The sequence below is a fragment of the Lactuca virosa genome, chromosome 9 (genome assembly GCF_052849685.1).
Source record: "Lactuca virosa cultivar CGN04683 chromosome 9, Lactuca_virosa_CGN04683_v6, whole genome shotgun sequence".
Lineage (NCBI taxonomy): Eukaryota > Viridiplantae > Streptophyta > Magnoliopsida > Asterales > Asteraceae > Lactuca > Lactuca virosa.
The window spans coordinates 179803546-179819775 of record NC_136434.1 but is presented as its reverse complement, the minus strand read 5'-3'; the positions used below and the strand labels follow the sequence as shown (position 1 = coordinate 179819775).

General features: G+C 36.1%; 1 protein-coding gene across 1 annotated transcript; it reads right to left on the bottom strand.

Moving 5' to 3' along the window:
- Positions 1 to 1696: 1696 nt before the first annotated feature.
- LOC145136599 (Nucleoporin, Nup133/Nup155-like protein) lies at positions 1697 to 6958 on the bottom strand. Its single transcript, XM_079070710.1, has 6 exons — positions 6567 to 6958; positions 5648 to 5772; positions 3912 to 5561; positions 3092 to 3807; positions 2871 to 3026; positions 1697 to 2777 (listed from the first exon to the last, which is right to left on the bottom strand). Exons 1-6 carry the CDS (start codon positions 6767 to 6769, stop codon positions 1866 to 1868), a joined length of 3762 nt encoding a protein of 1253 aa, XP_078926836.1. The 5' UTR covers positions 6770 to 6958; the 3' UTR covers positions 1697 to 1865.
- Between the last annotated feature and the right edge of the window lie 9272 nt (positions 6959 to 16230).

Sequence of the window (16230 nt, the reverse complement as noted above, 5' to 3'; positions counted from 1 at the left end):
TTTTATTTTCTTTTTCGTACATCATGCAACTTTTAGAAAAGCGAAATTAAGAGGCTATTTTTAGTTGTCAATGTATTATAACATCTTCCAATTCATTTGAATGATATGTTACAGCAATATAAACTTAATATTCTTTTTATTGTTTGAAACAACCCAAATATTTTAGTGATCATAATAAAGACTAGCAATGAATGAGCCTCTTCATATGATACATGGAATGAGCTTTGGTTCTTTAAGTCAATCCGACCAAAAAACCTTTAAACGTAGTACACCGAGACATAACCCAAGGAAAAGACATTGCAATAACTAAATCAAAAATATGCTCCAAACGCATACGACTCTCCCTAAAAATCTTGTCGTTTCATGTATCCATAAATCCAATAACATGTAAAGAACATGTATTAAGTAATTGTTTCAAAAATCGCAAAAAGCTGAATGAATCAAGCTACCCAACCAAAGTCACATGTTATGCATATGTAATCCGCCACTAAAGTTTAATCTTCAACGACGAGTTTTTACAGAAAAATATGTAAACCTTACTTGATTGTCAACTCGCGAAAAGAGCATTTATTGATTCGAATCAAGGCACTGAAGGTCACGAACTAGGATTTATATAGGATTTTAATTCTTCTAAAGATAAACACTAGTCAGCATTATATGTTGATTTTATTATATGTTGATTTTATCCCATAAGATAGAGTTCATGAATCATGTCACGAGCATCACGTAATGGGCTGGACAGGTATTCGGGCCTTTCTTGGACAGTTTCATATGGACTATGTCATTCTTTAACCAAAGATTCATCAACAAGAACTATTGTGTTTAGGGTTGTAAACGAACCGAACACGAACGGAGCTTGTTCATGTTCGTTCGTTTAAGTTAGTCGAACAAATAAACGAACACGAACGGACAAACGAACAAGTTTTCTTGTTCATGTTCGTTCATTTAACAAATTACATTGTTCATGTTCGTTCGTTTATGTTCGTGAACATGTTAAACGAACATAAACAAACAAACATAAATGAACACAGATAAAAAAAACATAATTGAAGATATATAAACATAAATTAACATATAATACACTAATATAATCAAACACAATTAAACATATGTGAACAAAAAATGAACTTATATGAACGAACATAAACGAACGTTCACGAACATAATTGAACGAACGAGACCATTGTTCATGTTCGTTCGTTTAACTAAACGAACGATAATTTGTGTTCATGTTCGTTCGTTTATTAAATAAACGAACATAAACGAACTTCCCGCCAAACAGCTCATGAACAGTTCGCTGAACGTTCAGTTCGTTTACAGCCCTAATTGTGTTGTCTTACTCCATCATTCGAATCATCTTTTCTATGAAGAAAAATCACTTGTTTCACCTCATTCATATCCACACGGTCATCATTTCTTTACATACCATAATTTGTTCATCAACGTTATAGTAACACAGAGGTGTCAAAAGATTTACCACAATCATGTAGCATCCTGACAAAAGAACTCATCCTCCGAAGAATGTATATATAGAACCGTAAAACCTTTCTAGTGTCAAAGAAACGTTATAATTATCTCCATACTTATATTTAAAAACATTTAGTTAACAAATATATATTACCCAAAATACCTTTTATTTTTTTATTAAAGTACATTTTACCCCGAAATAAAAACCAAAATTGCAAGAAAAAAAAAATTTACTTTTAAAATTCTACTCCGTTTTGCTATTAGCCACGTCATTTTACCGTTTTGTTACAACTTTTCACCTTCAACAGTAAAAAAAAAACGCCATCAATCAAAATTACATCTTACCCAACAGTATAAAAAACAAACTAACTTTTTTAACTCTCTAAACAATCAATCAATCAATCACACATTGCATCACCCACTCCACCATCATCATCATTCTCACCCACAACACTCCCCAACATAATCGCCATCACCATCAACTTATCCGCATCAGGAAAACTCCTATGTTGCATCAATATCCCTTCAACAGAAGCCCCTTCAACCCCATCTTGTCTTAAAGGCATCACATCTTCAAATCCTCCACTTTCAAAACAACAACTCTCACTTCCATAACACTTTCGCGACGCCTCAAAAAGCGTCGTATCTTTCAAAACCTCCATTACTTCCTCATCACTCAACCCCTTTGTCACACACATTTCATTTATAGCCTCCCAATCGTCTTGATTCGCAGCATTTTTCCAACACTCTTCCAAAATACCCGTATTGCCCTTGAGAAACGATACGCTGCTCCACGCGAATACTTCAAAAGGGTATAACGCAAGCTCCTTGTTTTGGATCCCGAGGCATAGGTGGATGAGGTCCGCCGATGGGAGAAGCTTATGGGCGATTTCGTCTTTTTCTTCCGGAAGGAGTTTCAGTATTTCTTGCTGCAATTTCAGGAGTCTTAAATCGGCATCAATCCGTTTCAATTTTGTGTTGTAATCATAATCACCGTTGTTTCCTGCCATGGAAGCTATCTTTGAGAGGTTAAGGAGACGCCTTCTGTCGGTCAAAGTTGGTTGGTTGACTTCAGGGGTGGAATTGTCAATATTTGAAAGTGAAAGGGCGTGAAGGGTTTCGGAAGCTGAAGGGAATTGATGTAGGAATATTTCATGAAGCCAAAGGAGATCTTGATGATCTTTTAAAAAGATAGTTAATTCTTCTGGAAACTCTTCACCAAGTCTCATGAGTTTGGAGAACTGTTTGTTGTTGTACATTTGTTTGAATACAAAGTTACTAAACCCTCCTTTTGGACCCATGCTATCATGCTGCATTTTAAAAAAAAAAAAAAAAAAAAAAAAAAAATCAAATTAAACAAATAAATAAAAACGTGTGTTAAGTTAACTTGTCTACATACATACCATTAGAGATCTGAGTAGTTCCAAATCATTATGATCAAAGCACAAATTCCAAAGAGTCTGATATCCTTCATGTCTTTTAGCAATCGCCAGTAAATTAGACGAAAGTTTTTGAGAAATCTCATTGTTTTGTTCTTGTTCTTGTTCTTTCACCAAACCCTAACAACACAAATAGTATCAGTGATTGTTTCAAATATTAACCATAATTTGGACTAACTTTTTACCTGAGTAAAGCCTTTGACTTGTTGATAAAGTGAATTAAGAAGTGTGTCTCTTCTATTCCAATACTCTTCCAATAAACCACCATGTTCTTCTTCACGTTCAACTTTAGCTGTAACAGCACCTGAATATGCCTCGAGTAAAACTTTAACAAACACTTCAAAATGAGAATGGAACTCCAGCTTTGAAGATCTATCAAGGGTACCCATGTCATTTAACAAATGAAGCATGAAAGATGCAAGAGTCCACATCCCGGATCTTACAACAGTTTGACAATACCATGGGGTTAATCCTTCTGGTGAGGGGTACCATATGTGATTCTCATCCTTATAGTTCATTGCTGTAGTTAGTATTGTGACACACATGGTTGACAATTCACATGCTCTTTGGATTTGAAAAGGGAATGGCATCTCTTCATTTATTATAAGACTTAATTTTGTTTCCAAACAATGGAATACTTGTTCTAATTCAGACACTTTACTGTAGAACACTTCTGCGTTGTCTCTATCCATTAAAAGAACTGTATTTTGGCGGGATTTCTCACCGACTAACTGAATCAGATCCCAAATGGAACCGGAAAGCTCGTTGATGGAACCGGAATCGGAATCAGAATACATGATTCCGGTTGAGCTCTGGTTCCTAATCATGTTCTGGAGCTCCCTGAGTTGAATCATGGAAGCAAGCTTTTCACCATGTTCCATTATGATCTGTAATGATTTCCCTGTTACAAGATGAAATTAAAAATGATGAGTGATAGTTATTACTAATTAGTAACCAAAAATGATCAGGATTCAGGATTCAGGATTCAGGATTCAGGAATCATACTCTGTTGAGAAGATAACCCTTCATGGCATTTAGAAAGAGCAAGAAACTGAAGAAACTTTTGATGTTTTTTCTGTTTATCTAAAAGCTGTGTAGACACAACACCTAAAGCCACAATCTCTGTCCCTCTAGTAGTTGTCCAATGTTTTGCCAATGTGTCAACAATTGATTTGCTAACCCTAGAAAACACATTTATCTCTCCATCTCTTTCAAACACACCTTTCTTTTGAAGTGTATCATTCACACCTTCAACTTTACCAGATTGAAGAAAACCATGAAAATACTGAGTCAACAAAGCTTCAGACTCTTCATCTTCGGCGGTCCGGTGAGTAACTCCGGCAAACACCGCCGCCCGCTGTCTATCTCCGGTGTCCCGTGCTTCGGAACTCGCCCTTCTAGGAGCAAAATTTGAGAAGTGTGTAGAACCTTCTTTAGAGCTTCCTTTACGCGATAAGCTTCTTTCAGGTGGCTCAACACCACCAAGCAAAACAGCCTTTTCAGGGATGGCCCACACACCAGCTGTCGCGGTGAGAACACCCCAAGCACCATCTTCACCATCTTCAGAAGGGAAGACAGAAGCATCTAGAACTTTCCCAGCATCATATGGCAAATCAAATTTGTAAAGACGGCTGGTGTTTCGTGAGTATCGTGTGACTGTTGCAGTTCCATCACCTGAAAGTATAACTGAAGATCCGGAAGGTTTGCCACCAACTTTTAACCTCATGGAGAATAAAAAGTCTTCATCTTCTACTCTTGCTTTTGGGATTATCACTTCAATGGGTGATCTTTTCTCCAAAACTTTTTCATATGTTTCAAAACCGGATTTGTATTGCATTGTGAGAAGAGAGTATTCTGTGTAGCTTGAACTTGTGGCTCTGTCTTTACAAAAAGTGGCAACAAGAACAGTTATGACTTTCCCATTATTGTCTATTTGCATGTCAAGTGGCCAGATTTTCTTTTGCCCTGCTAACCCTTTTTGTATACCAACATCACCATCATCTCCTACTATCTCATGGGCCCACATCTTTGACATAGTAAAATCTTGAAAAAGATCCACAGAAAAACACTGTATTTCATGATCTGTTAACAAAAGGAGCCTCCTTTTTGACTCTTTCAGATAGGGTGTATGCCATATTAATGACCTAGGATACCCTTTCGGACTAGGAATTTGTCCAACAGTTATGGTTTCTTGACAATGAATGCCAGCTGGCGTGCAGATGAATTTACAGAGACCTTGAGAGCTACACGCAAGGGCAATGCAGGAATTTTGCTTCTCGAGTATAGCTGAAGCAATCAAAGAGTTGTAGGAATTTGAGTTCGATCGATCAATATGAATGACTGAAGGAATGGAAGAATAAATGTTGGGCCAATATATAAGGGCTCGAGTTTTCCTATTGCATAAAAGAACACCAGTAGAAGTTCTTTGTTGGTGAACCTTTTGTGTGTGATCCCACTCAAGAAAACAAAGCAACCAAGGACTAGTTAAATTCTTGTTGATATCTCCATCTTCTAGAATGCTTGAAGGAAGTTCCAGAGTGATACACTTTCTTGAAGCTGCTGATGATAGGTAGCTCCAGATGAAAAGCCTGCTTCCACATATGATCCATGCTAGAGAGGTTCCTTTGTCCATTCCACCATAGTTGTTTGTATCACCTGTCAAAATGAGGTGAACATGATATCTTATGAAACCACATAATAGATTTTTAAGAAGGTGGAAACAAAGTGTAGTGTTTACTAACCAGAAGCACGTTTCTGCAACATTTTAGCTTGTTCATCACGAACTACTTGTGGAACTTCTCCAGCATATACAGGTTGAATGGGGTCCACATCATCCACTTTGTCACTTTTCTTCGCAGTTGGGATTCTAAGTGATATAAAATCCATCAATATCATCACATTCACTAAATATGTCCAAAACAAAGACTAGTAACTATATGTGCAACACGGATTCTATAACTAACAGTAATTGAACACAAAAACAGTGTAAACATCGGTACACTATGTGAACCATTTACATGCATATACATTGATGCTTAAAGAGCATTTAGAGATGAACTCTATCAAGTATTTGTACGTTAAACCCTAGATTTAAGTATGATTCAGAAAACTTCATGACTCCTAAGTCCTATATTTCGCATATGATGTATAACAAGGTAAAATCTCGCTCTACTTCACAAGCTTTTGTTATATAAACTCATTGCAGCAAATTCCATATGCATGGTGTACTCAAGCTTCGATTCAGATAAATATGCAGTGTGCTAATAAAATTACTCCCTCCACACTAACTATCCAGATTTGACACCAAAATTACCATTATATATGCATAAAATAGGATTAATGTAGCTATTCGTTATTATCAAAGCAAAACACAAAATCAGAGAGTGATCTAGAATCTTAGAAGTAAATCAGGTCACCTATTGTGAGTCGAATGAGTAAACAAAGAGAATGGACACAATTTATCCAAAACTAGCAATCCAACGTCATCCCAAAACGAACATAATGTTTCCACATGAAGTGCATTGCGCGTCGTTTCTCTACGATCGGCTTCTATTTGTGTATATTTGATCAAAGCGGAATTAGCAACTTACGAAAGTTACAGATGATAAAGCATCCAAAATATCTACACAAATATATAATCAACTGAGTTCAAAAGTTTACCTAGCAAGTACAGACAAGCGAGATGCCCAGGGAGCGGGGGTGCCGGTACTCGGTCGCTCCGGAATAGTATTTTCCGTCACCGGATTTCTATTCTCAATAGGAGGAGTGACCGGAGAACCATTGCCTACAGGAGGCGGATGCTCACGAACTGTTCGATCCTTTCTAGAACTGAAGTTGGATTTCTTGGTCCCTGGAGAAAACATTACGGAAGAAGACTGGAGAAAACGAAAGCAATTGAATCGATTGATTTGAATGAAGAGGTTTAGGGTTTTAGAGAAATGGTGGCAAAAGTTGGAGAAATTTCGAGAGTCGGAGAGCAGAAATGTCCGGCCTAGATTCGAAGTTGAATCAAATCACGGACCTAAACTTTGATTTGATTTTCAAATTTTAATAGTAAAACTTCCTATATACGGTATAAACCAGATAAGCATATTGAAAATGAAGAATAACATCCATATTTTTTTATGAAGAGAATTCAAGTATCATTTTATTTTTTTCCTATATACAAATGTGAAAATTAAGATGCGAGATTAAAAGAAAGAATTGTTGTTGTCCACTATATATGAATAGAAATATATATTTAATTTTTCTTCTATGAAATAGATACGTGGATTTTGATTATTATGTGGAATTCATGGGTAATGGGTTATAATAATATTCCGTTGGAATTGTACACTTCAACAAGAATGCATTAAAACATCTGCATAAGGTATTCGTGAAAATAGTTTAGTCTATTTGTATATGCACAATTTCATTGACTTTCACGATGATTGATAAAATGAATTTGGCGTTGTGTCTGTAGATTATAATTTAAGAGAATTTATGATATGGATATCTCACAATTATGAAACTAGTTTGCTTTAATGTGTTAAGGCAATCCGCAAGATTTTATGGATGTGTAGAAATATTTTGGTGTCAAACTTTGTAAGTGGTGGTATAATGATTCAATGTTGAATTATTTCAAAGCCTAAATGGTTTAGATGTTCTAGATATATTTGGTTTTAAATAAAAACATGATATCTGATAAGGTTGTTAAAGAAATTTCACACTTAGAAAAAATGATATTGAAGAAAGACTAGTGAAGTATTCAAGTTGTAGAGTCAATTTCCAAGTTGTGAAGCTCTTAAGGTAGTCTTATATCCTTGTTGAGTTTATTTATGCATTTTAGTCCTTGAGTTGTTCGCGGGGCGTACTACAAGGTACGCTTAGCTTACAAGTTGTAAAGCGAGTACGCGGGGCGTACCAAATGGTACGTTTAGCGTACTCATGCGAAGGCTTGGACGGGGTTCCGGATGCATACGCGGGCGTACAGCCTTGTACGCGGGGCGTACGCATGGTTTAATGAAAACCCTAATTTTCAAGTGTGGACACTATATAAACATCATTATTGTAACACTTGGTTTCGGATTTGTTTCATTATTTGGGGTTGCGGCCCAATCTTCAGTTGTCATGAGGTTTAGGGCCTTGGGGAAGAAAGGTTTTGGTCTTTTCGGATGTGGGTGTTATGGTTTAAGTGATCCAAGTGTTCGATTGTGTCTTCGGATGCCAAGGGTATAATCTTAATTTGATAACTCGGTCCTTTATGAATTTTGGGTTTTGTTCGGGAAGTTTTAAAGCTTGGGTGTGTTGTTAGAAGCGTATGGATTCTCGCCGCCTTTCTGTGGATATAAGGTTCGTTGGAAACGGACATATGATGAGGAAGTTATGACAATTTGAAGATATCAGCAGAAATTGTGACATCCCCAAACTCACGGTCATTTTTTTAAAATTTTTATTTATGCTTATTTGAAAATCAGAGTATTCATTTTTAAAGAATAATGTTGTGGAATTTGTTCTCAGAAAAACATGATAAATACATTATCACAGCATTTCCGAATAAATGTATTTTGTTTATATTAAAACTTTGGGATGTCATCGTCAATACAGAAACATAAGCATAAACAAACCTTACATTCATTTACACTAGTGATCTACATCTCCTTTAATCTCTCAGTGTAATGTAGCTTCCTATCGACACCTTTGATTCAAATAAACTGAGTGGGTCAGATTGGGAAACCTGGTGAGTACATAGGGTTTTCAACCCACAATAATATAATTATTATGTTTAATCATCAAACAATTAACCCGATTACCCATCCCCATTATCTTCTTTATTCTTAAGTATCTTCCCTAAGAATCATCTATTCCTCAATATTTATTCCTAAGGATTATCCTAAGGAATAGGCACGAAGTCCATCGCTGCTAGGGTTTATCTAACATGCATTAAGTCCATAGTTGTCGATGTTATCTGTTAGGCACTAAGTCCATAGCTGCCAATGTTCATCTATAGGGTACCAAATCCATAGCTACCAACGTTCATTTTTAAGGCGCCAAGTCCATAGCTGCCAATGTTTGTTTATGAAACACTAAGTCCATAGTTGTCAGGGTTTTTAGAGTACATCTGGTGAACACATCGTTCACAACACCTACAGTAGGCCTGCCAATCGTGTCGTGTTCGGGTTGGCGTGTCGCGGTTTGGCTGGTTGGCGGGTCAAAATATGCCAACCCAAACACGACCCATTTAAATATATAGGTCACAGGTTGGGGGGTCACGGGTTGGCGGGTTTGGAAGATAAACTCATATATGACCCGCCAACCCATTTATTTATACGGGTTCGTGGGTCAGATTTGGATTCGTGGGTCATATTCCATAAATAAAATTGACAATTAAACATGAATAAATTCTTGATGGTTGATGCAAACATATCCAAATTTTAGATATTTAAGTCTTAAACATCCAAATGAAATTTTAAAATATTCATAGAAACATGTTACAGACTTAGCCTTACAGGTTACAACTTACGACCTTAGGCCATCCACCATGAGTCAAAATGTCAAAACAATCAAATGGTCTACGAATCAATGGTATATATTATATAATACTTATTAAATATTAATACTTGATACATAAATACATTTAAAAATAAAATATTTTTTTTATTAAAAATATAAACGGGTTGGCGGGTCAACCCGTTTATTTTTTGAGAAACCCACATATTACCGTTTAATAAACGGGTTGGCGGGTTAGCGGGTTGGCGGGTTGAAAAACTCAACCAAAACCCATTTATTTTTTGTCGTGTCGCGGGTCGTGTCGAGAATTGTCAGCCCTAACCTACAGGTTGCGAGCCTGCTAGTGTTCCACTGGACTGTCTAGAATAGTTTGTGGTTGTCATCTATACGATGCTAGATGATTGGGTCATCGTTTGGGTCAAGGCTACTCATCATTTATATCATCTTTCATATCTCATCTTTCATCTCTCATCTCATCCCATCTCTAATCTACCCATCTTTACCCATCATAATTATAGGTATAAAATACGTATACACTTTAAATTGAATAAAACATGTATAATTTGTTCATCCAACATAGATATCAAGAACACAGATAATATGCACACATAGCACGTAATTTATATTACATACTTTATATCTACGTGTAAGATGAAAGTAACTATGCACTCACCTGTTAAAGTGACGACTCGAAATTCGAGCAGCGCTTCGCTTCTAGCAATTATATTTTCCTTTGACGTAATCTAGCATTATTATCGCTAAGTATTAGTCTAATATTTATTGCGACTAAGTATTAGTCTAGATTCATCATTAAATCAAAGTCTACTTTCATGATCTATCAAGTAAAGAACAACCAGGTAGGATCATATCGGAGGTAGGGTCCGTTTGGTATACGAAGTATACTGTTTGGAAATCTCACTTTAAACACCTCACCAAATCACAACATAGACATCATCCCCATAAGTAGATCAATCAGTATAACGACTTGGAATCATTGATAAATCTTGTTTATAGGTTCATAATGTAACATCCCAAAATTCATTACCAAAAATTCCATTTTTAATTAAGTTATTATAAAGCCAACAGTATAAAAACATCCATAATAATATTTAGTGTCAAAACCCAAAGTGTTAATAATCAAAACATGTTATCATAAAACAATATCAAAGTGTAATCCCAAAGATCTCATGTACGGAAAACATAGTGTGATGTGCTACGATCGCCGGCTCCTTTCCTTAGAAAACGAAGTACCTGAAACCAAAACTGAAAACTGTAAGCACAAAGCTTAGTGAGTTCCCCCATCATACCGGATACCATATAATCACATAATGTCAGACATATATGGGTGCCGACCTACCCCTTCGGTCTCTTTCAACTGGTAACCTGCCTAGCATATCTGGGAGCTGGCATACCCCTTCGGTCTCTTTTTAACTAGTAACTGTCAAGCATATCTGGGTGCTGGCCTACCCCTTCGATCTCTTTCAACCGATATCTGGGGACTATTTCACCCCTACCACTACCACATAATATCATAGCATATACATACAATTCTCCTACTTCCTAGCATATCTGGGTGCTGGCCTACCCCTTCGGTCCTTTCGACCGGTACCGGGGACTATTTCACCCCCTACTTCTACCATATAACATGCTAGCTCATAAATACATAAGTCATATACTGCCTAGCTTAACTGGGTGCTGGCATACTGTTGGATTAGGTGTCTAAGCCCATAACTATAATTGGTATGTACTTGACCCGAGAGTAGCATGGTCCATTTGGGTTGTCTTCACCAGAACAATCTGATATGATGGATATTTGAGAAAGAGGCTATTTATGATTTGCTAATATATTATAAGTATAATATATTAATTGAGAAATCATAATATTTAATTAGTATTGATCAATAATTAATTTGGAATTAATTTAGTGATCAAAAGAGACTAATTAAATTAACGAGGACTGATTATGTAAATCAGTGATATATATTGTTTGGGTTATTGATCCATAATGGGTTAAGTTTATGTAAGTATCCATGAAGAGTTAGCCCAAATGAGATATGGATCATAGCCCAAGTGTATGGATTAGGGTTTACCCATGACTCTTGGAATCCTACAATATATATATATATATATATATATATATATATATATATATATATATATATATATATGTTACCCCTTAGCCAAAATCGGTTGACCTATGCATTCTAAGAGAATCATAACTGATTTTAGTGAGTCTAGCCTCTCTCTCAAAGTATTCCTTTATTCATGGTGTTTGTGAACCATTTGAGGCATCACACTTGAGGTGCTAAGCTCTTGAAAGGCCAAAACTACAAGCTACAATAAAGAGGTATTATTCTAACTAGTTTTATGATTCATGTACCAAAATTGTATGCTAGTTGTAGGCTTCATGCTTTGGAAATTTTATTGCATGTATAACTAGAGAAAACTTAGATCCAAATCTATTAGGGTTGTATGTGCACCATAGGAGTGTTATAGTACACAAAACCTAATAGTTGTATCAGAGCCATGTGTAGTTTTCTGTTATATAGTTGCATTTGGAAATTGTTCAAAGTTGAAAAAACTGAAAAAGGCCTTCTGCTAGGCTGAACTCACCGAGTCCATTGATGAACTCGACGGGTTCATGATGAACTCGACGAGTCCAAAGTCTGGCTCGACGAGTTGCACTGGCAGATGGCAAAATTTCGGGTTTTTTGGCTTGTATTGGATTAGGATCACTACCACAAACTGTTTTGTATCATAAAATCTGTTTTTTCTGATATGATAGTGATTAGACTCATCCAATGAAAAGATAATTGTCAAAGTTTTAAGATAATTGTTGGTTATATGATAAACAAAGTTACTTGTAAACTGTTGATATGAATTATCTTGCCTTATGAGTTAAATTAGATCAATCCTAGATTATATGATAATTCTATTTGTTAAAATTGATCTAAATGTTTCTTAATGACTTCCATAACTTGTCCTCAAGTTATGGAACATGAAATGTCTCATCCATTAAAATGACATTAAACTCATAAGTTATGGAAATGAAAAGGTTTTCAAGAGTTACAAAACTTTCCCTCAAGTTTTGGAATTTGAAATGTTTAATTAAAAGGTTTTAATTTGTAATATTGAATTGCAAAACATCTAGTAATTGAAAGGTTTCAAAAGATGCATCTCTTGGGTTCATAACTTAAAATTTAATTAAATAGTTTTAATTTTGAATTTTTAATAACCTAGACGCCTTTAATAGTTCAATTACACCTTATGGACTTTATTAAATTAATTAAAGTGTTTAATTAAAAGATAAGTTTAATAAATCCATAATAACATGGTTTAAGATTAATTAAATTAAGAGTATAATTTATTAATAAATTAAACCACCAAGTATTTTGAATGTGTAAAATACACCCTTATACTATATAAAATTAAAAAGTTTAATATATTATATGTATAAGTAAAATGTCAGTCTTACCGTTACTAGGCCTCATTCACGAAGTCGGTCTATAAGGGGGTATAAGGTTACTGCCTATAAAATGATGGTTTAATGGGTGTCCACTCTCACCCACCGCTTCCTTGACTGGTGGAGGGTCGTTAGCCGAACGGGTGGGATAAGACATTAATTCTCATTAAAAATATAATGAAAATACCAAGTAACTGAACACTTATAAATTCACAATCTTAGTTACTTAGGAAAAATGTGAATTTGGTGCTAACCCATAAAATTGCACTTTGCACCTTGTTAATTCGTTAGTGGAGTGTGTATGGTTAACCGGCACACTAATCTGGGACTGACAATGTGTGGCAAAGGGTAGCTTGATGTTAATCATGGATCAATGGAGCGTGTGTGGTTAACCGGCACATTGATTGGATGCTTTGTAACATTAACTGTACCAAGCTAGTTTTCATGGTTATTCACACCTTGTTTGTGATCCTCGGCATCCCGGTCACAAACTTGAAGGGCATAATCGAGATTAAACATGCCATTGAAAAGCTCAATGAATCTCCAAATAATCTAAGAATTTCAATTCATTTAAAACTTAATAATCAATTTCGTTTTTCATGGTGGAAATTGGTAAATCATCATTTACCTACCTTCAAATATTTTACAATTGGATTACGACATCCCTCTTCTGAATTGTAGAATATTGTGTTGGGTCCTAGCCTTAATATTTCATGTTGGGTGTTATATTAAGGACTTAAATCAACCAAATTGAATTTCTCCCATTATAGATGTCTAGGTCAGACAACTATGGTCTTCCCGAATCTTATGGAAAAAGCTTTCCTCACGAAGATGATATTCCACAAGACAATCAAGGTGAAAGATTAATCTCTTCTTCGTGCTGTAGTGGAACTTCACTTCCTCCACCTCCTCCAATAGTTCTCCCTGGCCCACAAGTTCAAAGACTTGAAAAGTTCAAGGTCACTCAAGCCTTATTGGCTAGCAAACACCAAGATGGAATGTCTGTGTGTGCATATGTCTTGGAGATGAAGTCACACATTGACAGGCTGAGAATGTTAGGAGTCGTTGTCTCGAGGAAGTTGGCTATTGAATGGGTTCTTCAATCACTTCTTGAGTCATATGGTGAGTTCATTAAAGATTACTATATGACAGACCGCGACATGTCCCTTATCGATCTTACCTATTTGCTAATTGTTGTCGAATCAGCAATGATTTGGCGCACTAGTAAAGCAAATTTGATTGGAATATCTACTTCCCAAACTTCCATGGACAATGACAATGGAAACATTGGAAGTCCAGAAAAGATTTCTCTTCCCAAGGGAAAGGGAAAGGCTAAGTCTGAGATTGTCCCGTGTACCATTCCAAAGGAGTCTGTTTGTTTCTATTGCCAAGAAAATGGACATTGGAAGCGAAGCTGCCCTGACTACCTGAGAGATCTAAGAGAGGGTATAATCAAATTGTATGGTTCTACTTCAGGTAAGTCAACTATCTAACTCTATCAAGTTCCTATTTGTAGATTCTTAATACATGATGTGATAAGATTACATTTTGATGTTTTTTAGGATCAAAGGAAGCTTAAAGGAAAAGCATGTTGAGTCTGATCGCGAAGAGACGGATTTCGATCGCATGGTTTGATGATCGGATTTTTGACATGATGCTAGGAGTTATGATAGATTGCTTAGGAATATTTAGAAACATAGTTTTCATATGTACTTGCATTGTAAGGACAAGATTTTCCGCGTTTTATAAATAAAGAGAAATTTTGATTATATGTTATTTATATTTTCTTGCAATTGCATTTGTGAAAATTGATGTTTGTATGTTTCTATTTTTAGCAATATGGATTTGATTCTTTTGTTTGTGGTAGTGTCATAATTTATCAAATAAGGAAAGATTCTCATCTCTCAAGTTTCAATTGTTCAGAAACTTGGAATCGTGCAACTTGTATTGTGTGATGGATGAGAACCTTCGTCTTTGGGAAATTAAGACTGATTCCTTGTTCATATGTATATGTGAGTCAAGTGAAGGACTAGGGGATCGGGTACACTTGGTTGTGCGCTGGTCAGGTCCACCACAAAGAACGATAAGACTATTCGTCATGATTTACTAAAGTTTAGTAAATATGGTTATACTTACAAGATTAAGTGTAATTCTGAATCATTGAAAAGTTTCAATGTATAACAAAACGAATAAGAAGAATCAATTAGGCAGAGAGATAAAAGTTTCTCCAATCTAAGAGGAAAGGAGAGCACTTTTGTATCGTGTTTTATGATCATCTTAATGATTATGAAAACCATATCACAATTTGTAACGCCCGTAGATCCGGGCTAGTCAATTTAGAGATAATAGGGGTCGAAAACGACTTTTTGACAAAAGATTATTTAGAATAAATAATCTTAACCAAGTTGTAGAATACGTCTCAAGGGTTCCGTACATATAAAGAACGTTGAAATCCGAGTTATAACGAATAAGTTATGGTCCGTCGAAGTTTTACGGCAAAACCGGCACGACACCGGGAGACGTAAATAGTGAATTTACGATGGATAACTTTTTAGACTTAGAAATCTAAACAAAATTTGTAGTATACGTTAAACCGAGAACATACAAAAAAAAAAAGAACGCCCAAATCTGACTTCGTATGAGGAAGTTATAAATTTTCTAAGATTTGGCTTAGCAGTGCACAGCCCGAAACTCGAATTTTAGATCGAGCGGTTTTTGGCCTACGCGACCTAAATGAGAATTGAAGATCTCATTAATAGGAACTCAACGGTAAAAAGACAGACGAAAACAGAGTCTGTATGTAGAAGTTATGAATTTTACGCGGACATTTAACAGTATAATCTCCTCGTACTGTTGAATTTAAGATCGGTCGAGAATTAGCCGACGGAGTCAAAATGAAAGTTGTAGATCTTATTTTTACCTACGTGTGGATATAAAGAACGTCAAAAACGGAGGTCGTATGTGAAAGTTACGGATTTTAGAAGTCGGAAGTGTGCTGTGCGAAAATGGGTGATGTGGCACAATCTTGGCCATTGCTTTCTCCCCAAGTCTTGCCACTAGATGGTGACATGTGACACCAAGTTCAGCCATTTTTCACCCTATAAATAGAACCTCTCCCACCCTCATTTTCTTCACACCTTTCCCATTCTTTCTTCTCTTTACTCTCTCTCTAGAACCTCTCTCTAGCCCCGAAACCCCCCGAAAAGCCTAGGGAACCTCCCTAGCACGAGGCGGAAGCCCCGGAGTGCTCGACGGCTCCGAGAATAAGAGCTTTTCGGCTCGGGAACGCTGCTCCAAGCAAAGCCCGGTTTTCTATAAAACCCGCTGTAAGTGAGCTACGCCTACGCTATTTTTAATATAGCTTTTATTTAA